The 18,766-nt window shown below is 32.8% G+C and overlaps 2 protein-coding genes across 2 annotated transcripts; both read left to right on the top strand.

The window, feature by feature from the left end:
* Positions 1-520: 520 nt before the first annotated feature.
* On the top strand, positions 521-13,982 carry LOC129948998 (facilitated trehalose transporter Tret1-like). The gene is made up of 12 exons (XM_056060179.1): positions 521-637; positions 1,207-1,351; positions 1,422-1,557; positions 1,617-1,960; positions 2,024-2,180; positions 2,237-3,076; positions 11,247-11,300; positions 12,061-12,248; positions 12,317-12,452; positions 12,520-12,860; positions 12,929-13,085; positions 13,150-13,982. The coding sequence occupies exons 2-12, from the start codon at positions 1,241-1,243 to the stop codon at positions 13,938-13,940; spliced, it is 3,255 nt and encodes a 1,084-aa protein (XP_055916154.1). The 5' UTR covers positions 521-637; positions 1,207-1,240; the 3' UTR covers positions 13,941-13,982.
* Positions 13,983-14,530: 548 nt separating this feature from the next.
* Positions 14,531-18,647, top strand: LOC129952608 (facilitated trehalose transporter Tret1-like). The gene is made up of 6 exons (XM_056065293.1): positions 14,531-14,669; positions 16,501-16,721; positions 16,796-16,931; positions 16,990-17,330; positions 17,387-17,543; positions 17,599-18,647. The coding sequence occupies exons 2-6, from the start codon at positions 16,584-16,586 to the stop codon at positions 18,417-18,419; spliced, it is 1,593 nt and encodes a 530-aa protein (XP_055921268.1). The 5' UTR covers positions 14,531-14,669; positions 16,501-16,583; the 3' UTR covers positions 18,420-18,647.
* The last annotated feature ends 119 nt before the right edge of the window (positions 18,648-18,766 follow it).

The raw sequence follows: 18,766 nt of genomic DNA, 5'->3' as shown, positions 1-18,766 counted from the left end.
AATTTCAACAGAGAACTTTGTTTCCCTCTTAATTGTGCATTAAGTATAGTTATAGTGTAACTAAGCGATTGATAATTTGACAGCTCAATTATTGACCGTTAAAATTTAAATTTTATTGATTCTATTAAAACATGAATTAAACGCCTTGAATTCGATTGTGCAGTGCTGTCAACTAGCATACAAAATCCGTGATTTCGTATGACTAATATTTACCAATGGTCTTCTAAGACAAGAAATGCATAAAATTAGTCAAGCAGTATAGTATATTATGCATTGAGCAAGTTTTTTTATATTTTACATACAATTAAAACTACAATTTCTTTAAAGTGTCATATGTAAAATAATTTCTTATACTGTCAATAAAACTATGTTGTTTGTTTATATTAAAACAAATTATACTAGAATTCGGTTTTATATTATAAGTGGCTTCACTTTTTCATTTAAAACTTGTTCAATTAAATTATGATGGAACTACCTGTGTTAGAGAGATTCCTGAGCCTGTTTACCTTTGGAAAAATTCTTCTCAGTTAGTTTCATCTTTGAGTGTATCAAGTTGAGTTTTGTTTTTAATCAAGGCAAGATTCTAAACTAATTTATAAAAGATTTGCCTTTAATTTTATAAGCAGATTAAAATTAAGTAATGCTAAAATGTTAATTAAATGACACACAAAACAAATTACGAAAATCATTACGAAATGGTTTCCAAGTTTTACAAGTGAATTTTGAGCTCAGTTAACTAAGCCCCGACAAATCTTTCCGATTTTATGTGTTACCTTATGAGTTAAACATTTAAATTAGTGCAGAATATTATTTGGTGGAGGAATTAAAGTGAATGCCCTTTTTTCAAAATAAGAACTAATTTCAAAACGGTATATTAAAAACTATTAGTGAATAAAATTCAAGCTTTTTTAAAACTTATTTTAGAATGAAAGCTCATAACTAATGGAATTTTCCAGAAACTAAATAAGATACTAAAAAAGTTTTTAACTTAGCCTTGAAACATAGTTTTTGGTTGTTTTATTTACAAATTAAAATCCGAGTAAGGACAAGCTATTCTTTTAAATAAGTATTGTTTTGTTTGGGGTAAAGTTAACAGCTGAATTTATTAAATAGTCAAATATTGAAATGATGTTGAAAATTCCTTAAAATTAAGAAAATATTTTTATAATTAACATTTACTTTGTAACGATGTTGTAAATTTTCAAGGTTTTTGTCAAAGAGAATAAAAATAAACACAAATATGAAAACTAAAAGTGAGGAGTTGAAAAGCCTTCAAGTTGATACTTACAATTTAGGCCAAACAAGAAAATCAATTCCTCTTGGAGACCAAAATAAAGCTGTTCTACGACAGGTGAGCTTAGATATTTCTTAAAAGGTATGACAAATGTTACATTAACACCGTATGTATCTTTTTTTTCCAGGAATTAATGGTTCTGCTTATGAATCTAGGATTATTGACAGGTGGGATAAGTTTGGCCATACCATCTGTAACCTTAAATCAACTCACTAATCCCGCTGAGAATGTACATTTGAACAAATCACAAGCTTCTTGGTTTGGTAAGATTCCATCAAAATCTATAAAATTGTCGTAAATTCCAAAATGCTTTTTTGTAAAGCTTCATGCAGTTCCTTGGGCAGTCCGTTAGGAGCTCTCATGTGCGCCTTTATGGCTGATAGATATGGACGAAAATTTACTCTAATAGCAACTAACTTGTTGGGAATTATTGCATGGGCTTTGATGGCTTTTCCCATAAAATGTTGCGATTCGGATTTGGTGTTTTTGCAATTGATGGTTTCTAGATTGATAACTGGCCTGGTCAAGGGTCTCGGTGGGGCAGCTGCTGCGGCTTATGGAGCAGAAATATGTTTACCAAAGATAAGAGCTAGACTTATAAATGCCGTCACAATGTCGATGGCTTGTGGAGTTTTGTTCATTTACATTTTGGGATATTTCATAAGGGTTAGAATACTATAGTCTTTGAGGTTCTTTGAACTTTTTGTGAATTTTCGAAAACTTTCTCAGAATGACTGGAAGTTTTTAGGAATGATCCTGTTGGCTTATCAATTGATCTGCTTAGCTCTTTTGCTTCTAGTAAAGGAGTCTCCAAGTTGGCTTATGTCAAAAGGATACGTCGCAGAGTGTAAAGCGTCTTTAACATATTTTCGGGGACTTGAGAAGGGTAAGTTTAAATTATTTTTCTTTAAATATGAAAGGCACGAACTCGTTATTTTGCAGGAGAAACCCACAAAGAAGTTGAAGAAGAGTTTCTCCTTCTCTCGAATAAATTCAAGCACTCCATTGAAGATCAAACGACATCATTTTGGGGATCTCTCAGCCGTCCAGAACTCTACAAACCATTTACGTTAGCTTTTATCTTTTACATTTTGCAACAATTTGCAGGAACTTTTGTGGTCATCGTGTATGCAGTTCAAATACTTACCAAATCTGGCCTTCACATAGATCCCTTCCTGTGTGCCGTTTACATTGGAGTAGCTCGATTCTTTGTAGCTAGTTTTATCATGACCTGGATGTTGGAGACATGGAATCGTCGTCAAGTTGGAATATTCTCAGCTATTAGTATGGCCTGTTGTGTATTCCTTTTGGCAATATCGAATTGGTTTCCCTGGCTTCAAATACCTTACCTTTCTGTGGGAATTATGATAGCGTTTGTAACTACAAGCGGTGGTATTTGGAATATGCCATTTGTTTTATGTTCAGAAATGTTTCCACAAAATGTACGCGGTACTTGTTCTGGAATTACGGATAGTTTTGCTTATTTTATGTCATTTGTTGTTATAAAAATATTTCCCTCGATGGTAGATGGAATTGGAATCGGGAATGTTTTTGCATTTTATGGTCTAATGGCCGCTGTGACAGCATTATTTATATTTTTGTACATTCCCGAGACAAAAGGAAAAACACTTCTTGAAATAGAAGAATATTTTAAAAATGGACAGAAAAAAGAATCAGGAAGAAGAAAACACAATAGGGATGCGGAAATGAAGGAAATGTTCGTAAACATAAAAATGGAAAACGAACAGTTGGGAAGGGTTAAAATTCGAACAGATATGCAATATTAAGTAGATATTATAAACAATTTGCATATACTCGTAAATGTTAAGTTAATAAAAAAAATAATAAATTTGTTTTCGGAACAATATTTTTTCTCAAACCAGATTCTGATAAAGTATAAGTTCTTAGCAAAATCTCTAATGTTTTGACTTTTTATTTACGACATAAAGAAATTGTATGGCAAATATATTGGATTCGTACAAAATTTCGAACGCGAGATTGAAAAAAACACAACATTACGATGATATAGAGATTGGAAAAGGTAGGTACATCGATTCCTCCAAACTTTAAAATTTAGGCTTAAGTCAGATTCACGTTAGGCATTTTTACATATTATTTTAGGACCAAAAATAAGAGTAGCCCCAATACAATTTTTTTCTTGGTTGAAAAACCTAAATTCAAGCTATTTCAAAAGCGTCTGATAAGTTTTGTATGGAGTTCTACGAATTATTTCATTAGAAAGTCCCCCTTTTCCGGCTCACACACGAACTAATTTCAGTAGATTGTATCAAAAGAAAGAGACGTTTTATGACGATTATGCGAGTTCTATTTTTATTGAATATACATTAATAATTTGTTGAAAAATTTATCTTTTCAGATTTATTTCAATAATTGGAAAATAAAAATAAATGCATCAAAGACACAGGCTCTTTTTTTTACGAAAAAAAGGAAACCTTGTTTACTGCCATACAATAACCTTCAATTGAACGGAGAGCAAATTGAGTGGAAGTCAAGTGCTAAGTATCTTGGGGTACACCTGGATAAAACATTGACGTTTAACTTGCACATTCAGCAAACATTAAATAAGCTGAATATTGTGATAAAAACACTTTATCCTTTTATAAATCGCAAGTCTAAGATGAGTGCAGAAAACAAACTAATGATATTTAAGTCCATTTTCCAAAGTATAATTTTCTATGGTTCCCCTGTCTGGGGAAAATGTGCCAAAACTCATATACAAAAATTACAAATAATGCAAAATAAAATATTAAAAATTATGCTTAATCTGCCCTGGTACTTTTCTACAAAAGAGCTTCATAGAATAGCAAATATTGATGAGGTTCCTGTAAGAATTTCGAAGTTACAAGACCGTTATATTTTATCGTGTAATTGTTCGGGTAACAATTTAATCTCAAACTTAGCTGCTTAAGGTGTTAGTAAATTTTTGTTTTCTTTTGATTTATTTATTAATAAATGAATGTTACATTTATCTAATTAATTATTATTTATTTATATACTGAGTTTGTTTTCTCTATTTGTTTCTTGTTATTTATTTATTTGTTTAGGTAAATTAATTAATGGTTTTTAATTTATTAAAATATTTATTTATTAATTTCTGTATTTATTTGTTCACTTGTTCATTATTTATTAAAATTGTTCATTCGTGTTTAATTATTTTTTTCATTTATTTATTTATTTATTTATTTCTATTTATTTATTTATTTATTTTTATTTATTTATTTCCTTATTTATTTATTTATTAATTTATTACTTATTGTCCATTTTTTTCATTAATTTATTTATTTTCTCGCTTGTATTTAATTATTTGTTATTCACTTGTTGATTTATTTATTTATTTTTTGTACTTATTTATGTATGTATTTATTTATTTATTTATTTATATGTTTATTCTTTAATTTATTATTAATTTATTCATTCTTATTTATTAATATACTTTTTTTCTGTGATAAAATCTAAACAACATCTTAAGACAGTTTTCTGCTCCCCACTTCTCTCTTCCTATGATAAAATTCTAATATCTAATGAAGGTTTTTTTTAGTAACTTTTCCTTCAAAATGTAATAAATCTGTGATATTAATTGAATGCTTGTTATAATATTTTCAGTAGTAAGGTAGAATGTAAGACACCATATCTCTGTAAATTGTGCAATCTAGGTTTAAATTATAAGAATTTCAGTTGCAATAAAGATCTATCTATCTATCTATTTATCTTTTCATAATTAAATCATGAAATACTGGAAAAATAGTTTGAGTATTTAAAGGACCTTATCGAATACACAAACCGTTTCTGCCAATAAGTTAAGTAAAGACAAGGGATAAACCGTGTGGAATGATTTGTGGCCCATCTTAGCCCATGTCTCACTACAATGTGATTAGAAAATGTAACGATGGCAATTTTCCGTCTTATTGAGGGGTTAATTAAAATTATTTTTGAATGAATCGTTGAGGAGATGCAGTAGATTTTTTTCCAAAATGAACCAGAACAAAAAACAGTGTTATAGATATATTGACTTAATAAAAGTTAGTAGGAATAATTGAGAATAATTTTAAAGAAAGTGTATAGCTTGGGTTGACAATAACATGGGCTAGGTTATTAATCACAAAGGATTCAAAAATTAGTCGAGTTATCAAACAACGTGGATAGTAAAATTACCAGGGTTAAGAATAATTTCATTACAAAATAGCCTGGGGTAAAAAATACCTTTGGTCATAAAATATCCTGGGTAAACATTGGCAAGCCTGGGTTAAAAAATAACCCGATTTAAAAAATAACATGGATTATAAAATAACAAAGGTTGAATATAAGCTGGTTTAAAAAGCCTTTGTTACAAATAACCTGGATGATAAATTTTTTTTTCAAATTTGTGACAAAACAACAAATGTTTAAAAATAATCTTGGGTTTTAAAATAACAAGGGTTACAAACAACCTGAGTCTTTAAATAACTAGGGTTAACAAACACAAATTGGTTATAAAATATACTAGGTTGGAGCCTATTCAACAAGTCTTTTCAGGAAGGTACTTTTATTTAAGAATGGAAGTTTTCTTCCTTGGTACAAATTTATAACTCATGTTTTAGAAATGAAGTAGAAAATTATAGGAGTATTTGTAATTTTTTTTTTAAATTCACAAATTGTTTAAAAGTACTTTGAAAACTAAGCTTGATTTTTTAACAAGTGAACATTTAACTGAAGTACTACATGGCTTGATGTTCATATGGTAGACATGGGTATTTAAGAGGACACAAGCGTCCACAGGTTTTTCTCATTGCCTCTGTCTATCAACTCCTACTCTCACCTCCCCGCGGTGAACATCGGGTCCCTAGCACCTCAATTGGAGATTAGGTTCTATCTCCAGTGGAAACGAGAGAGGGGGCAGGGGTGTTTCCACTAAAGCACCTATCCTTATCCAGACGGCAGCGGACGAATTCTCGAGGTGGAATAAACGGTGGCGTCTACAGTTCCAGTAAGGTTGAACTACTTAGTGAACACCTTATAAGGCGTCTACGACTTATTCGGAGCCCAGGCCTATAAGGAGCGGTTTACCCGGCTCCGTCCTTGGAGTTGTACTAAGGATCTGGCCCTCCAGGTTGGGGGTTGTGCCGTCGGGGTGACTTCCTGGCTACGTAAAAAATACATTGGTTGCGAAGCACAAACAAGCCTCGGATACGGACGGATTCACTGTTGACAACCCAAGCAAACGAAATAAGGACAACGCACTTCGGGTCTGTACGTGGAATGTTAGGTCCCTTAACAGACCTCGTGCTTCCGAACAATTATCGGAAGCCCTAAACTGCTGCAAGGCAGATATTACAACCATTCAAGAAGTGCAATGGGATGGACCGGGCGAACACAAACTAAAAGACTGTGAGTATACTACGGCGACTGCTACCGAGAATAAAGACAGCGTTTGGATTTGTTGTTGGAACTAGACTCAGGCAAAAAGCCTTGAGCTTCAACAATGTGAGCGAGCGCATCACAGAGGAAAAATATGAAAACACCTAAGACATATTCTTCGAGCTCTTGGACAAGACTTATGAGCAGTGCCTTGGATATGACATTCAAATTATCTTTGGAGATTTTAACGCCAAGCTAGGAAGAAGAGACATCTTTGGTTACACAATCGGGAGATACAGGCTGCACGAAACCACCTCCGACAACGGATTCAAGCTGATCGATTTCGCTCCGAGGCGAGACGTTCTGGTAGCTAGTACGCAGTTCACACATCTTGATATCCAAAAGGGGACATGGAAATGTCCTGATCAATCAACTGTCAACCAGATTGACCATATTGCGATCGACGCACGACACTTCTCCATTATACAGGATATCCGAACATTCCGAGGGGCCAACATTGACTCGGACCACTACCTCGTTGTAGCCAAGGTACGACTACGGATATCCCGGTCCAAGCTAAAACAAGTAATTGCTGTGAGAAATTTCGACATTAGACGGCTACAATCGCAAGAGACTGCCATGTCCTTTTCCGATCGAGTCTCTAGTAACTTCTTAAGGAGTCCTATGCTTCCTGCATTAAGCATTGAAAACCAGTGGCAACAATGCCTTGCAGCCATCAGAGATGCCGCCTCTGAAGTGCAAGGTTTCACACGGCCCAACAGCGAAACTCCTGGTTTGACGACGAATGTCGGCAAGCACACGCAGCGAAACAAGAGGCATACAAAACGGCGCTCCACAAAATGACCAGAGCTTTTCGTGAGCTCTACGAGCAGAAGAGGAGAGAGGAACACCGGCTTCTTAGATGGAAAAAAGAGAGGATGAGAAGCGCGCGATAGAGGAGATAGAGGGATGTCACAAGAGGAATGAGGTTCGTAAATTTTACCAAAAACCTTTTAAAAAAACCTCCCAAGGGTACCAGCCACGAACCGAAGCCTGTAAAGACGATCAGGGGAACATCGTATTAGAACCGCAGTCTATATTGAGCATATGGGAAGACCAACCACAGTCTCCTAAACATTGCATATAACATCCTCACTGCCGTATTATGTGAACGTCTGAAGCCGTTTGTCAACAACCTGATAGGTCCTTATCAGTGTGGCTTCAGACCAGGAAAGTCTACTATCTACCAAATTTTGACACTAGACAGATCTTGGAAAAACCCAAGAGCTTCAAATCGATACCCACCATCTCTTTATCGATTTGAAATCCGCCTATGACAGCATCCTTAGGGAAGAGCTCTACAGAGCAATGTCTAGTATAGAGAATGCACGCTGATCTATCAAGGTCGAAAAAGATCGCACCGATTCTTCAACATCGTTCTGGAAAAGGTCGTAAAAGATCTCACCGATTCTTCAACATCGTTCTGGAAAAAAACTGTGCAAAACTCAACCGTCAACACTAGAGGCACAATCTTATACTGGTCCATCTAATTACTCGGATACGCATATGATATTGACGGAATTGGAAGATCAAAGCGGGATGTCAGTGGAGCGTTTTTGAGCATTGCCACGGAAGCGAAGAAGATGGGTTAAGTGTCCAATGACGACAAGACCATGTATATTCTGTCATCAAAAAAGGACATTGAACAACGACGTCTTGGACAAAACGTCACCATGAACAGCTATAACTTTGAGTTAGTTAAAGACTTTGTCTACCTAGGCACCGCTATCAACACAGACAACGACACCAGCGCTGAAATCGAATGAAGAATAACTCTTGCAAATCGCTGCTTCTTTGGACTTAGAAGGCAATTAAGAAGTAAAGTCCTCTCTCGAGCCTCTAAGATCACCATCTATAAGAAATTGATCATCTCGGTTCTCATTTATGGCGCTAAGACCTTAACCCTGTCAAAGAAAGATGAGAGCGTCTTAGCATGCTTCGACTACGCATAGATGGAGAATGGAGGATAAGATATAACGACGAACTGTACAGCGACGCTAAGCTATTTAACAGAATTAAAGTCCAATGTCTTAGATGGCTAGGTCATGTAGAGCGAATGGCCATTAACACTCCAGCCCGAAAGGTCTTCGAATCCAATCCCGAGGGACGGCGCAGTAGAGGAAGACCGCGACTCAGGTGGCGCACACAGCTGGAAGAGGACCTGAACCAACTTGGCGTGTGAAACTGGAGACATCTAGCTAGGGACCGAGCTGGCTGGAGACACATGTTGGTTGAGGCTAGGTCCGCCCCGGACTGTAGCGCCACCTTATATTTTGATAAGTACTACATGGCTTTGTCTCCGGTTGATCATTTGTTAAAAATGTGACTTATTTTACTAAGAATGTCATTAATGCTTTGAAACATACATTTCAAGTGGACGCAGAATAGACTGATTTTAGTAAAGCCTTTGATTCTTTAAATCATAAAACTCTTCTGAATAAACTTCAGATTTTTAGTTTTCATTCTCACTTTCTTCGTTGGTTACCGTCATTTTAATCTTGTAGAATACAACAAATTAAAATTGGAGATACATATTCAAAGGAAATTCAGTGTAAATCAAGTGTGCGCCAAGGTAGTAATTTAGGTCCACTTCTTTTTATAATTTTCGTAATGATTTTGTCTCAATCGCGGATGTTTTTTGGAGTCCTATTTATAAAGTTTATTCTTATCGGATTGATAATATTCAAAGACGAGTCACGAAATGTATATTCAAAAAACTGTGTTTTAACTTTAGTTCTAGTTATAAACCTTGATGCTTGTTAAAGACCTACTATGCTACCATATCAAATATTCAACGCTTTTTGAATTAATACCAATCATTCAAGAACTCACACGACAAAAAATGGCACCAATGAAACTTTGTCAAGATCTATTTAATATTTCATGGAATTGCAAAAAGGTAAGTGATTATATTCTAAAGACCGATTTGGGACCAAAAAATTAAAAATTGCTTTCTAAAATTTGCACTTTGAATTCGGTTTGAAACTTAAGGTCACCTCTATTCCTGACAGGACTACTTACAACTCTCAACGATTCCTGTGTACGAAATCGTTGAGAGTTGTAAGTAACTAGACCCTAATTTTCAACGGACTGTTGGCAACCTAATGTCTTTATTTTTCTAAGCAAGTCTCTTCAGTTTGTTTAGGATAAATGCACTTTTAACTGCACAACGAAATCATAATGATATTAATATATACATTAAAATAATAAATTTTGTTCATCGAATCAACGAAAAATTAATTAATTTTTTAAACTTTGAAAGTAAACTGTTTTATTTTTAAATAAATAATATCATTAAATCAAATTTATCGATTGATTTAATATTTTTTTGTTTGTGGGATGCTGTGAAATTAAATTAATTAGGGCTTGAAATTAATTACACCCATTAATGTTTTCTTTCTCTTGGAATATTTCCGTTTTAACAGCTTTCATAGGCTTGAAGATTATCTGCACCTCTGATTGTATATTTCAAAAACTGATAAATTATATTATTCACATTAGATTCGGTCGACGACGACGATGTGCAAATTATTATAATTTACTTTATCTAAAAATGCCAGATACTATGTAGATAAAAAAGATAATATTTTTAGAAGCCTTAAGTATACTTTTAGTATACTTGAGATTAATTTTTGTGTAGATAGTTGATTGAGATAACGCACCTTTCCTAATACAAAAATCAAGATTACAAAAAAAAAAAATCGCACAACAATTGACTGTTAGCTTCTGCATTTATTGACCAAATTTATAATTTTAGTTGAGAATTGTGTTTGAAAGTTAACGGTTGTTTTAATTTGTGAAACAAGACAAAGTATATACTTGCAAAGCTCTATCAAGTGTTTTACTATCTATACGTACTCCTAAAAAAGAAATATATTAAAACACAATAATTTATTGTTTTTGACGAGATTTGAAAATTGTATGTGTATATCTATAAATAGTTCATATAAGCTCCTTGAACAAATGAACTGATTGTGAGCTTTTAGTTTAAAAAGTGATTTGCATATCGCATAGTACAAAATATACCTATCAAAAAACAGTTAGTTCCGGTTAACTGATCTTCAAAATAATTGACATAAATAAATAAATCAATTTATTGGGAAAATATTTAAGAATTTGATACTATTAGAGTTCTTTTTGAAGAGTATTCGTCCCCAGGTGTTAATAGCTTATATCAAAGTACAAAGATCTTAAATCTAAAGTATAAATTTGTATGTACTTCCTGTAAGTTTTACATTTATTTATAAATTGACAGATTAATAATTTTGACATTTTTTTGTTCGAATCATAAACCTGCTTAAAATTATTTTATGGCTTGAATATCTTGAGAAAATATTCTCTGTAATCTTATTATACGCAAAGTGACAGTTTTTGCAAATGATGACATTTTAAAAATAAAGTGACCATTTTTTCCAAAAACCATAAATAACAGTAATTAAAAAAATAAAGGAAACATTTTTTAAAATAATAGTTTTATCTTAATTCCAATTTTGTCTGCTTTAATTTTATAACAATATATTGAAAATTATAATCATAGTCATGCTTCCTGTCAGTTGGACATTAATTATTGATGACAGATCAATGACTTTGCGTAAGTTTTACCAGTTAATTGGTCAGATTCAAAAAACGGCTTATTAATATCTTTTAACTTGAATATCTTGAGAAACAATTCTATGACGAGTGGCAGTTTTTACATCTGATACAATTTAAGATAAAATCAAGTGACTACTTTGCTTGACGATAAACAAACAACAGTCAGTCCCATTTAAGTGGATTTGCAAATATTTGACAAAAAATAGTAATATTTTGGACACATCAATGAAGACGTTGTAGGGAAAAATGAGTATATCAATTATTTAACAAACAATTCTGACGTTATGACAACAGACATCCTTGCCTTGCATTGACAGATACTTGACCTTATGTACGTAAACTATGACAGTTGTTTTTCGTTTAGATGGAAAACTGATAGGAACTATTTAAGGGATTGAATATCTTGAATAATTATAATAATACAAAGTGACAGTTTTCAAAACGTTTAAAATTAACAAATAAAGTGATCACTTTTTTAAGGAAGATAAATTAATCTGCGAAGATAGTACAAAATAAATTATTCCTGAATACATTTCTTCAATTTAATTTGGTGGTTTTAGTATTTGCATGTTTTGATTGCATATATTTTTGTGTACTTCAACTCCTTCAACATACATCTCGTTTCCAAAGCAACTTATAATATTTATTGACTAAACGAAACAGAACAAATTTTCAATTTAAGTTTGAACCACAAACTATTTCTTAAAAGTTTTTTATTTCTCGTTTTAGAATATTTGTAATGTTTATTGTTTATTGAGGACACCAGGATATTTGTCATCATGTCCATCAATATTTTGTAGTTAAACAAAAGAAAAACAAAGACAAAATGTCAAAGAACTCCACTGAACTCGAGTGTCTTCACAATGGACAGTTTAAGGAAAAAATTGTTCCCGAAAAAGAGAAACCAATACCACTTGGTGATAGGAGAAAAGCTGTTTTGAGACAAGTAAGTTCTATTCAACCATTATTCTCGGTATGATAAGCCTTCAAATCATATGAACCTACTATTTCCAGGAGTTAATGGTTATTCTAATGAATCTTGGAATTCTAGTTGGTGGCATGAGCTTAGCACTTCCAGCTGTCACCCTTGATCATCTCCGAGATCCTACACAAAAATTCCATTTGGATGAATCACAATCCTCTTGGTTTGGTAAGCGAGAGAAATTAAAAATTCATTATCAATCAAAGAACAAATGAAAGAATGAACGTGATTACAGCTGCAGCCAGTTCCGTGGCATGTCCTGTGGGATCTTTCTCAGGAGTCTTCTTGGTTGATAGAATTGGAAGAAAAAACTCAATAGCATTGATAAATATATTCGCTATCATTGGATGGTTGTTAATGTCAACTGCGTATTATGACGATCCCAGCTTAGTCTACGTACAACTGATTATTTCAAGATTATTTTCGGGAATTGCAACAGGAATGGGTGGATCCCCAGCTTCGGTATATGGGGCAGAAGTATGTCTTCCCAAAATGCGTGCCAGATTAACAATGGTCGCATCGATGGCCATTGCTAGTGGAGTTCTGTTTGCCTATGTTGTGGGCTATTTTTTTAGGGTGAGTTTTCATGGAATCATCACCAAGAATATTTGATTGATACGAGTATGTTATGATATGCTTTCTAGAATAACTGGCGATTTATTGGAGTCATCTTCTTAGGCTACCAAATTATCTGTTTGATATTATTAATTCCAGTAAAGGAGTCTCCCAATTGGCTTCTATCTAAGGGACGAGTTGTAGAAGCCAAGGCATCTTTGTCGTACCTACGGGGATTGGATATTGGTAAGTTTTCTAATTTTCTCCATTTTCTCATCAATGTTTTGACTTTATAAATAATTTTTTGCAGGTGAAACCCACGATGAAGTCGAAGCAGAGTTTGTTGCACTTATACATTCTTGTCAACCCAAAGCTGGTGACAGGAAAGTATCACTTTGGAAGTCTATACGCCTGCCAGAAGTCTACAAACCCTTTATGATCGGAATAGCCTTCTTTGCGTTTCAGCAATTTTCCGGAACTTTTGTTGTAGTGGTCTATGCTGTTCAGATCATAACCAAGGCAGGAGTTCATACAGACGCCTTCTTATGTGCCATTTACGTTGGTATAGCGAGATTTATTGTGGCATCCGTTGTGATGACATGGGAATTGGAGAAGTGGGGACGAAGGCCTGTTAGCATTTTCTCAGCTGCCAGTACAGCTTGTTGCCTCTTCCTTCTAGCTTCCACTAGCTGGTTCACATGGTTGCACATACCAACTCTATCGGCGATAACAATAGTTGCTTTTGTTTTTGCTGCTGCAGGGCAATGGGCAATTCCGTATGTTATACTTACGGAGATTTATCCACAAAAAGTTCGAGGAGCATTTTGTGGACTAACAATTGGTATTGGATATTTGATAACATTCTCAGCGATTAAGATCTTTCCAGCGATGTCACGCTGGATGGGAAATGCTAATGTTTTTGCATTTTATGGGACGATAGCACTCTTGACGATCGTTTTCATCTATCACTTTATTCCAGAAACTAAGGGTAAGACTTTTGTGGAGATCGAGAGCTTTTTCCGGAAGCCAAAACGGGAAAGTCGAATTGATCTAGAAGCGACAGAAGTTTTTGTTAATCAAAAGAAAAATATGAAGAGTTAATGAAGATTGATTGATTATCAAAATAAAATAAGTATATATTAATTTTGTGAACTTTCTTGTTGAAAAATAGCTATGATGAAAAAAGCGAGGTAAGTTGAAGACAGTGGTGAAATGTTAAGGTGATTTTCATTTTGGTGAAAAAAAATAATTTTATAAACCATAATTGTATAACAACACTGTTTTGTGGTGTTTAATTTTGTTTAACTAAAGGTTTCATTGTTATTATTGTTAAGATCAATAAATTCCAAAAATCCAATTGTTACATATTTAGATTGCATAGCACGTGTTATTCATATCTAAAAGGTTGGCAAAAATCTAATGAAGATCTTGTGCCTTGTTATGTTTATTTGTACGATGACAAGGTCTCATAAATTTTGGAATATAATTTAGATATAACTACGATATTGTTTGTAAACATAATTAGCGTGTGCCTTATGCCAATTTTAGAATAATTCAATTTTATACAAATAAAATTAAAAAAAATGAAATATCTAGCGTAGATATCTTGTAGACTTAAGGTACGTTTGGCTTTTCAAATAATTTGTGTCTTATTTGTTAAAGTCTGGAATTTCGGAGCAGACATTTGGGTTGATTCGTTTAATAAGATCATTTCAAAGTTTGACTTATACGAAATTGGATGAAGTGTTAATAATATGTCTAGTTCGGGAAATCAGTGATTAAAGTGATATTAGACATTTACATAGTTCTTAAGTTAATATTATTTTTTAGGTATGGTTTTTTTTTAATGTTGTCCTTTGGCAAATAAAAAATATGTTTTGAACTGCAGTGATTTTTTAAATCGATAGTATTAAAAGTGATTTTTGAAATAAATTTAAAAAATATTCTATAGAATTTCTTCGCACTCAATTCTTAATATTTGCACAAAAGAAATTCAATATTTCCTTATGAGTTTTTGAATCCAATTATAAACGAAATCGAAACGAAACGAATTTTTTTGTTATCATTTGTAAAATTTAACAATCCCGTGATTGTGCTAAAACAATTTATATAATTTCTTTTGTTCAGTTTTATTTGTTTGTTTTATGATTTTCCACAAACATCAAAGAAGACCGACATCAGTTTCAATTTATTGTAGATAAATGTACGTCAAGATTTAATTTTGGTTATAACCAGTAAAGTAAAAATATTCTTATCTCTGCCTAGAACCTTGCCCTATTGTAATTTTTATAAGGTATTATAACTTTTATGACATGAGCTCTATGTCAATACCCTTTGACCTTTTGTAGCGACTAAGATTTTCTTTGTTTAAAATTTAACAAGGTTCTTAAACTTAAGACATTTATACTCTCAAAAGTTTTGTTCTTTTACTTCACAAAATTTATTTTCACAAGTTCTGCAAATTGCATTTAAAAATCATTAAAATTTTTATTAAATTACGGCGTTTTGAAACAATAAAAGTCCTTTTGTTGTCAAAACTTCTTTTGATCTTAAATATACATAAATTGGTTTTCCATTGGAAAATTAGGATTTCAATAAACAAACATTTGTGTGTGGCCAAAGAAACCGCGTTGGAGTTTTAATTCTTCGGTGCAACTTGTGTTGGTCTAGTTGTCAATTTTTTGTAATACAGTTTTGGTAAAATCTTGACAACCAAACGTTTAAGAAACCACATCAGTCAAACTGACAGATAAAATTTGAAACTAAAAAACATTCAAATTCAATTTACAATTTGGACTACGCAGAAAAATGTAAATTGGTTGCATTTTGACAGATTTATGTTAAAAATAAATTGATTTTTTTGATTAATCCATATCGGATCTTCGGAATGTTAATAGATGCTCTCTCCATCTTCTAATAATAAATTGAGATTGTTTATGTCAGTGAAACTTGTTTTATTGTAGCTGTCAAATTTTTATTTAATTTTGTTTAAACCTAAGCTTTGATGCACTAAAAAAGAAAACACTTAGTTTTTTTTATTTTTGAACTGCTTCCATAATTGAGAAAGAATAATTTCTAAAACGTTTTTTCATGCAATTTTGCCAATCGACAAAAATCCATTCCTCATTATTCAAACTGACAGATTCACATTGTATTCAAAACGATTCATGACAAGATAAAATCCGTAAATAAAATCTAAATCTTTCTAATTGATTTTAAGTTACGAAGTTTATTTGTTATTTTTTATGGCTGTCAATGAAAAATAAATTGATTTATTTTATCACTAAAAAATCTCTAGATTTCGATTTCAAAATTGATTTTTTTTCTAAAATGGAATTGGTAAAATTTTAAATACAAGCTAAGTTTTTATTTGCTGCATTGTCTATGAAGCTTAATTTTAACAAATTGATGATTACTTGATGTTTTCAAAAATTCAGATGTAATTATTCTTTGTTTTCCCTTTGAAACACAACTATTTGACAGATCCGGAATCATTCAAAGTGAAACGTCATTTTCTATGTCATTTTGTTGTTTTTTTTTAATTGATGATGATATGTTTGTGAGTTTTGCGGTGATAAGATTGAGCTTCAATATAGCAGCATAATATTGCGATAAATGATTTTTGTCTATAATGCAACGTTTTAACATTGCATACTTTTAGGATTTAATTCCCTCGTACTTACCTAACACTAACAGTACCTGCTGTCAATAAATGCTGTTACGGACTGTCAGTTCAAAACAAAAATGACGAATAGCAATAATAATTTTGATAGTCTCCGAAATAATGGTTCCCTTAAGCCGACAATTGTTTCCGGAATGGATAAAACCGACGAAGTCAATTCGGTTCCCTTGGGTGAACAATCGAAAGCTATTTTTAGACAGGTAAAATTTAAATATCACTCACGAGTGTTATCCAAATGTGCAAAAATTAATTTTCGACGGATTATTATCTTCAGCAACTTATGGTGTTTTTGATAAACATTGGATTACTTGTTGGTGGAATAAGCTTAGCTCTGCCAGCTGTAACCCTCGATCAACTCACCGATCCAAAAGAAGAATTCCACCTGGACAAATCACAATCATCTTGGTTTGGTAAGTACACATTTTTTAATGATCAAACCATTATCTATTGTTTTTCATATGTTTACAGCTTCCGCCAGTTCTATAGCTTGTCCAGTTGGATCGTTTTTAAGCGCTGTCATGATTGATAGGCTTGGAAGAAAGAAGACAATAGCTGTGACAAATGTTATAGCAATCATAGGATGGGCCTTGATGGGTTTCCAATTGAGTGGAGATCCTAGTTTGATATTTATGCAGTTGATAGCTTCTAGATTTATTTCTGGCATAGCTACTGGAATGGGAGTCTCGCCGGCTGGTGTTTATGGAGCTGAAGTATGTTTGCCCAAGATTCGTGGCAGACTCACTATGGTAATATCGATGGCTGTTGCTGCTGGAGTTTTGTTCATCTACAGTATTGGATACTTTATAAGAGTAAGTTTTTAGTCAAAGATTTGAGTGAGAAACTTTAATCTAAATCGATTTTTTAGGATGACTGGAGACTTATAGGAATGATACTGTTTGGATATCAGATAGCTTGTTTTATTATTTTGAGTTTCGTCAAAGAAACACCCGGATGGTTGCTGTCAAAAGGGCGAGTTGAAGAAGCTAAGGCTTCATTGAAATATTTCAGAGGGATTGAAACGGGTATGAAACATATTTTGTCAGGGAGCTTTTTTCTATGGGTAACAATTTTTTCTAGAACAAGTTCATGAGGAAGTAGAAACGGAATTCGAAGTTCTATTGAAAACAATTCAACTTAAAGCTGGCGAGAAGAAAGCATCGTTGCTGAAATCACTTCGCCTACCCGAAGTACGGAAGCCTTTTATTGTAGCCGTAGTTTTCTTCACGTTGCAGCAATTTTCCGGAACTTTCGTAGTCATTGTGTATGCTGTTCAGATTCTTAACAAATCTGGCATAGTCATTGATTCATTTTTATGTGCCGTTTGCATTGGAATTGCTCGATTCTTCGTTGCCACATTTGTTATGACTTGGGAATTGGAAAAATGGAATCGCAAACAAGTTGGAATTTTTTCATCCTCCTGCATGGCCTGTTGCATGCTGCTCTTAGCTGGCTCAAATTGGTTTACATGGCTACACATACCTCTACTTCCGGCGTTAGTTATGATAACTTTTGTCTTCGCTGCGGCGGGGTTATGGGCATTGCCATTTTTAATTTTACCAGAAATATTTCCTCAAAAAGTTCGTGGAACTTGTTGTGGGTTGACAATTGGTATTGCTTATTCGATGTCATTTTGTGCTATAAAATCATTCTATTTTATGGTTGATTTTATGGGAGATGGGAATGTCTTTGCATTTTATGGTATTATGGGAACAGTGACCTCGTTATTTATATTGTTCTTTATTCCTGAAACAAAGGGTAACACTTTTATGGAAATCGAAGAATATTTTCGAACTGGAAGAAAAGGCAAAAAAGAACAAGAAATTGAAGTCGAAATGAAAGAAGTTTTCATTGAAAAGAAAAGTGAAAATGTTGAAACTAAACTTAGTGAAAATTATTAAGTTGAATAAAAAAGATAAAGTGAGATGGGAATTACTTAAAGTATTGTTTATAAAATAGGTTTAAATATTCACTCATAATACCTATGTAAGATGTAAGACTAGAGTTATTAAAAGGAAAACAAAATATTTATATAAATTGTTATGTACATAGTTTTTGTATTTTCATTATTTTTTTAATACACTGTTCATTATTTCATGGATTGATAAAAGAAATTTCACAATAAGTGTCAATTACCGAAAGAACTTTTTATTATATGTTGAAAGTGATAAAGAGGTTAATTTTTCTTTGATAAGTGCCAATTATTTAATAGACATGTTTTTTTTCTAATTCATAGATTACTTCACTT

This window comes from Eupeodes corollae, chromosome 3, assembly GCF_945859685.1.
Source record: "Eupeodes corollae chromosome 3, idEupCoro1.1, whole genome shotgun sequence".
NCBI lineage: Eukaryota > Metazoa > Arthropoda > Insecta > Diptera > Syrphidae > Eupeodes > Eupeodes corollae.
This window is presented reverse-complemented; position numbering and strand designations above follow the sequence as displayed.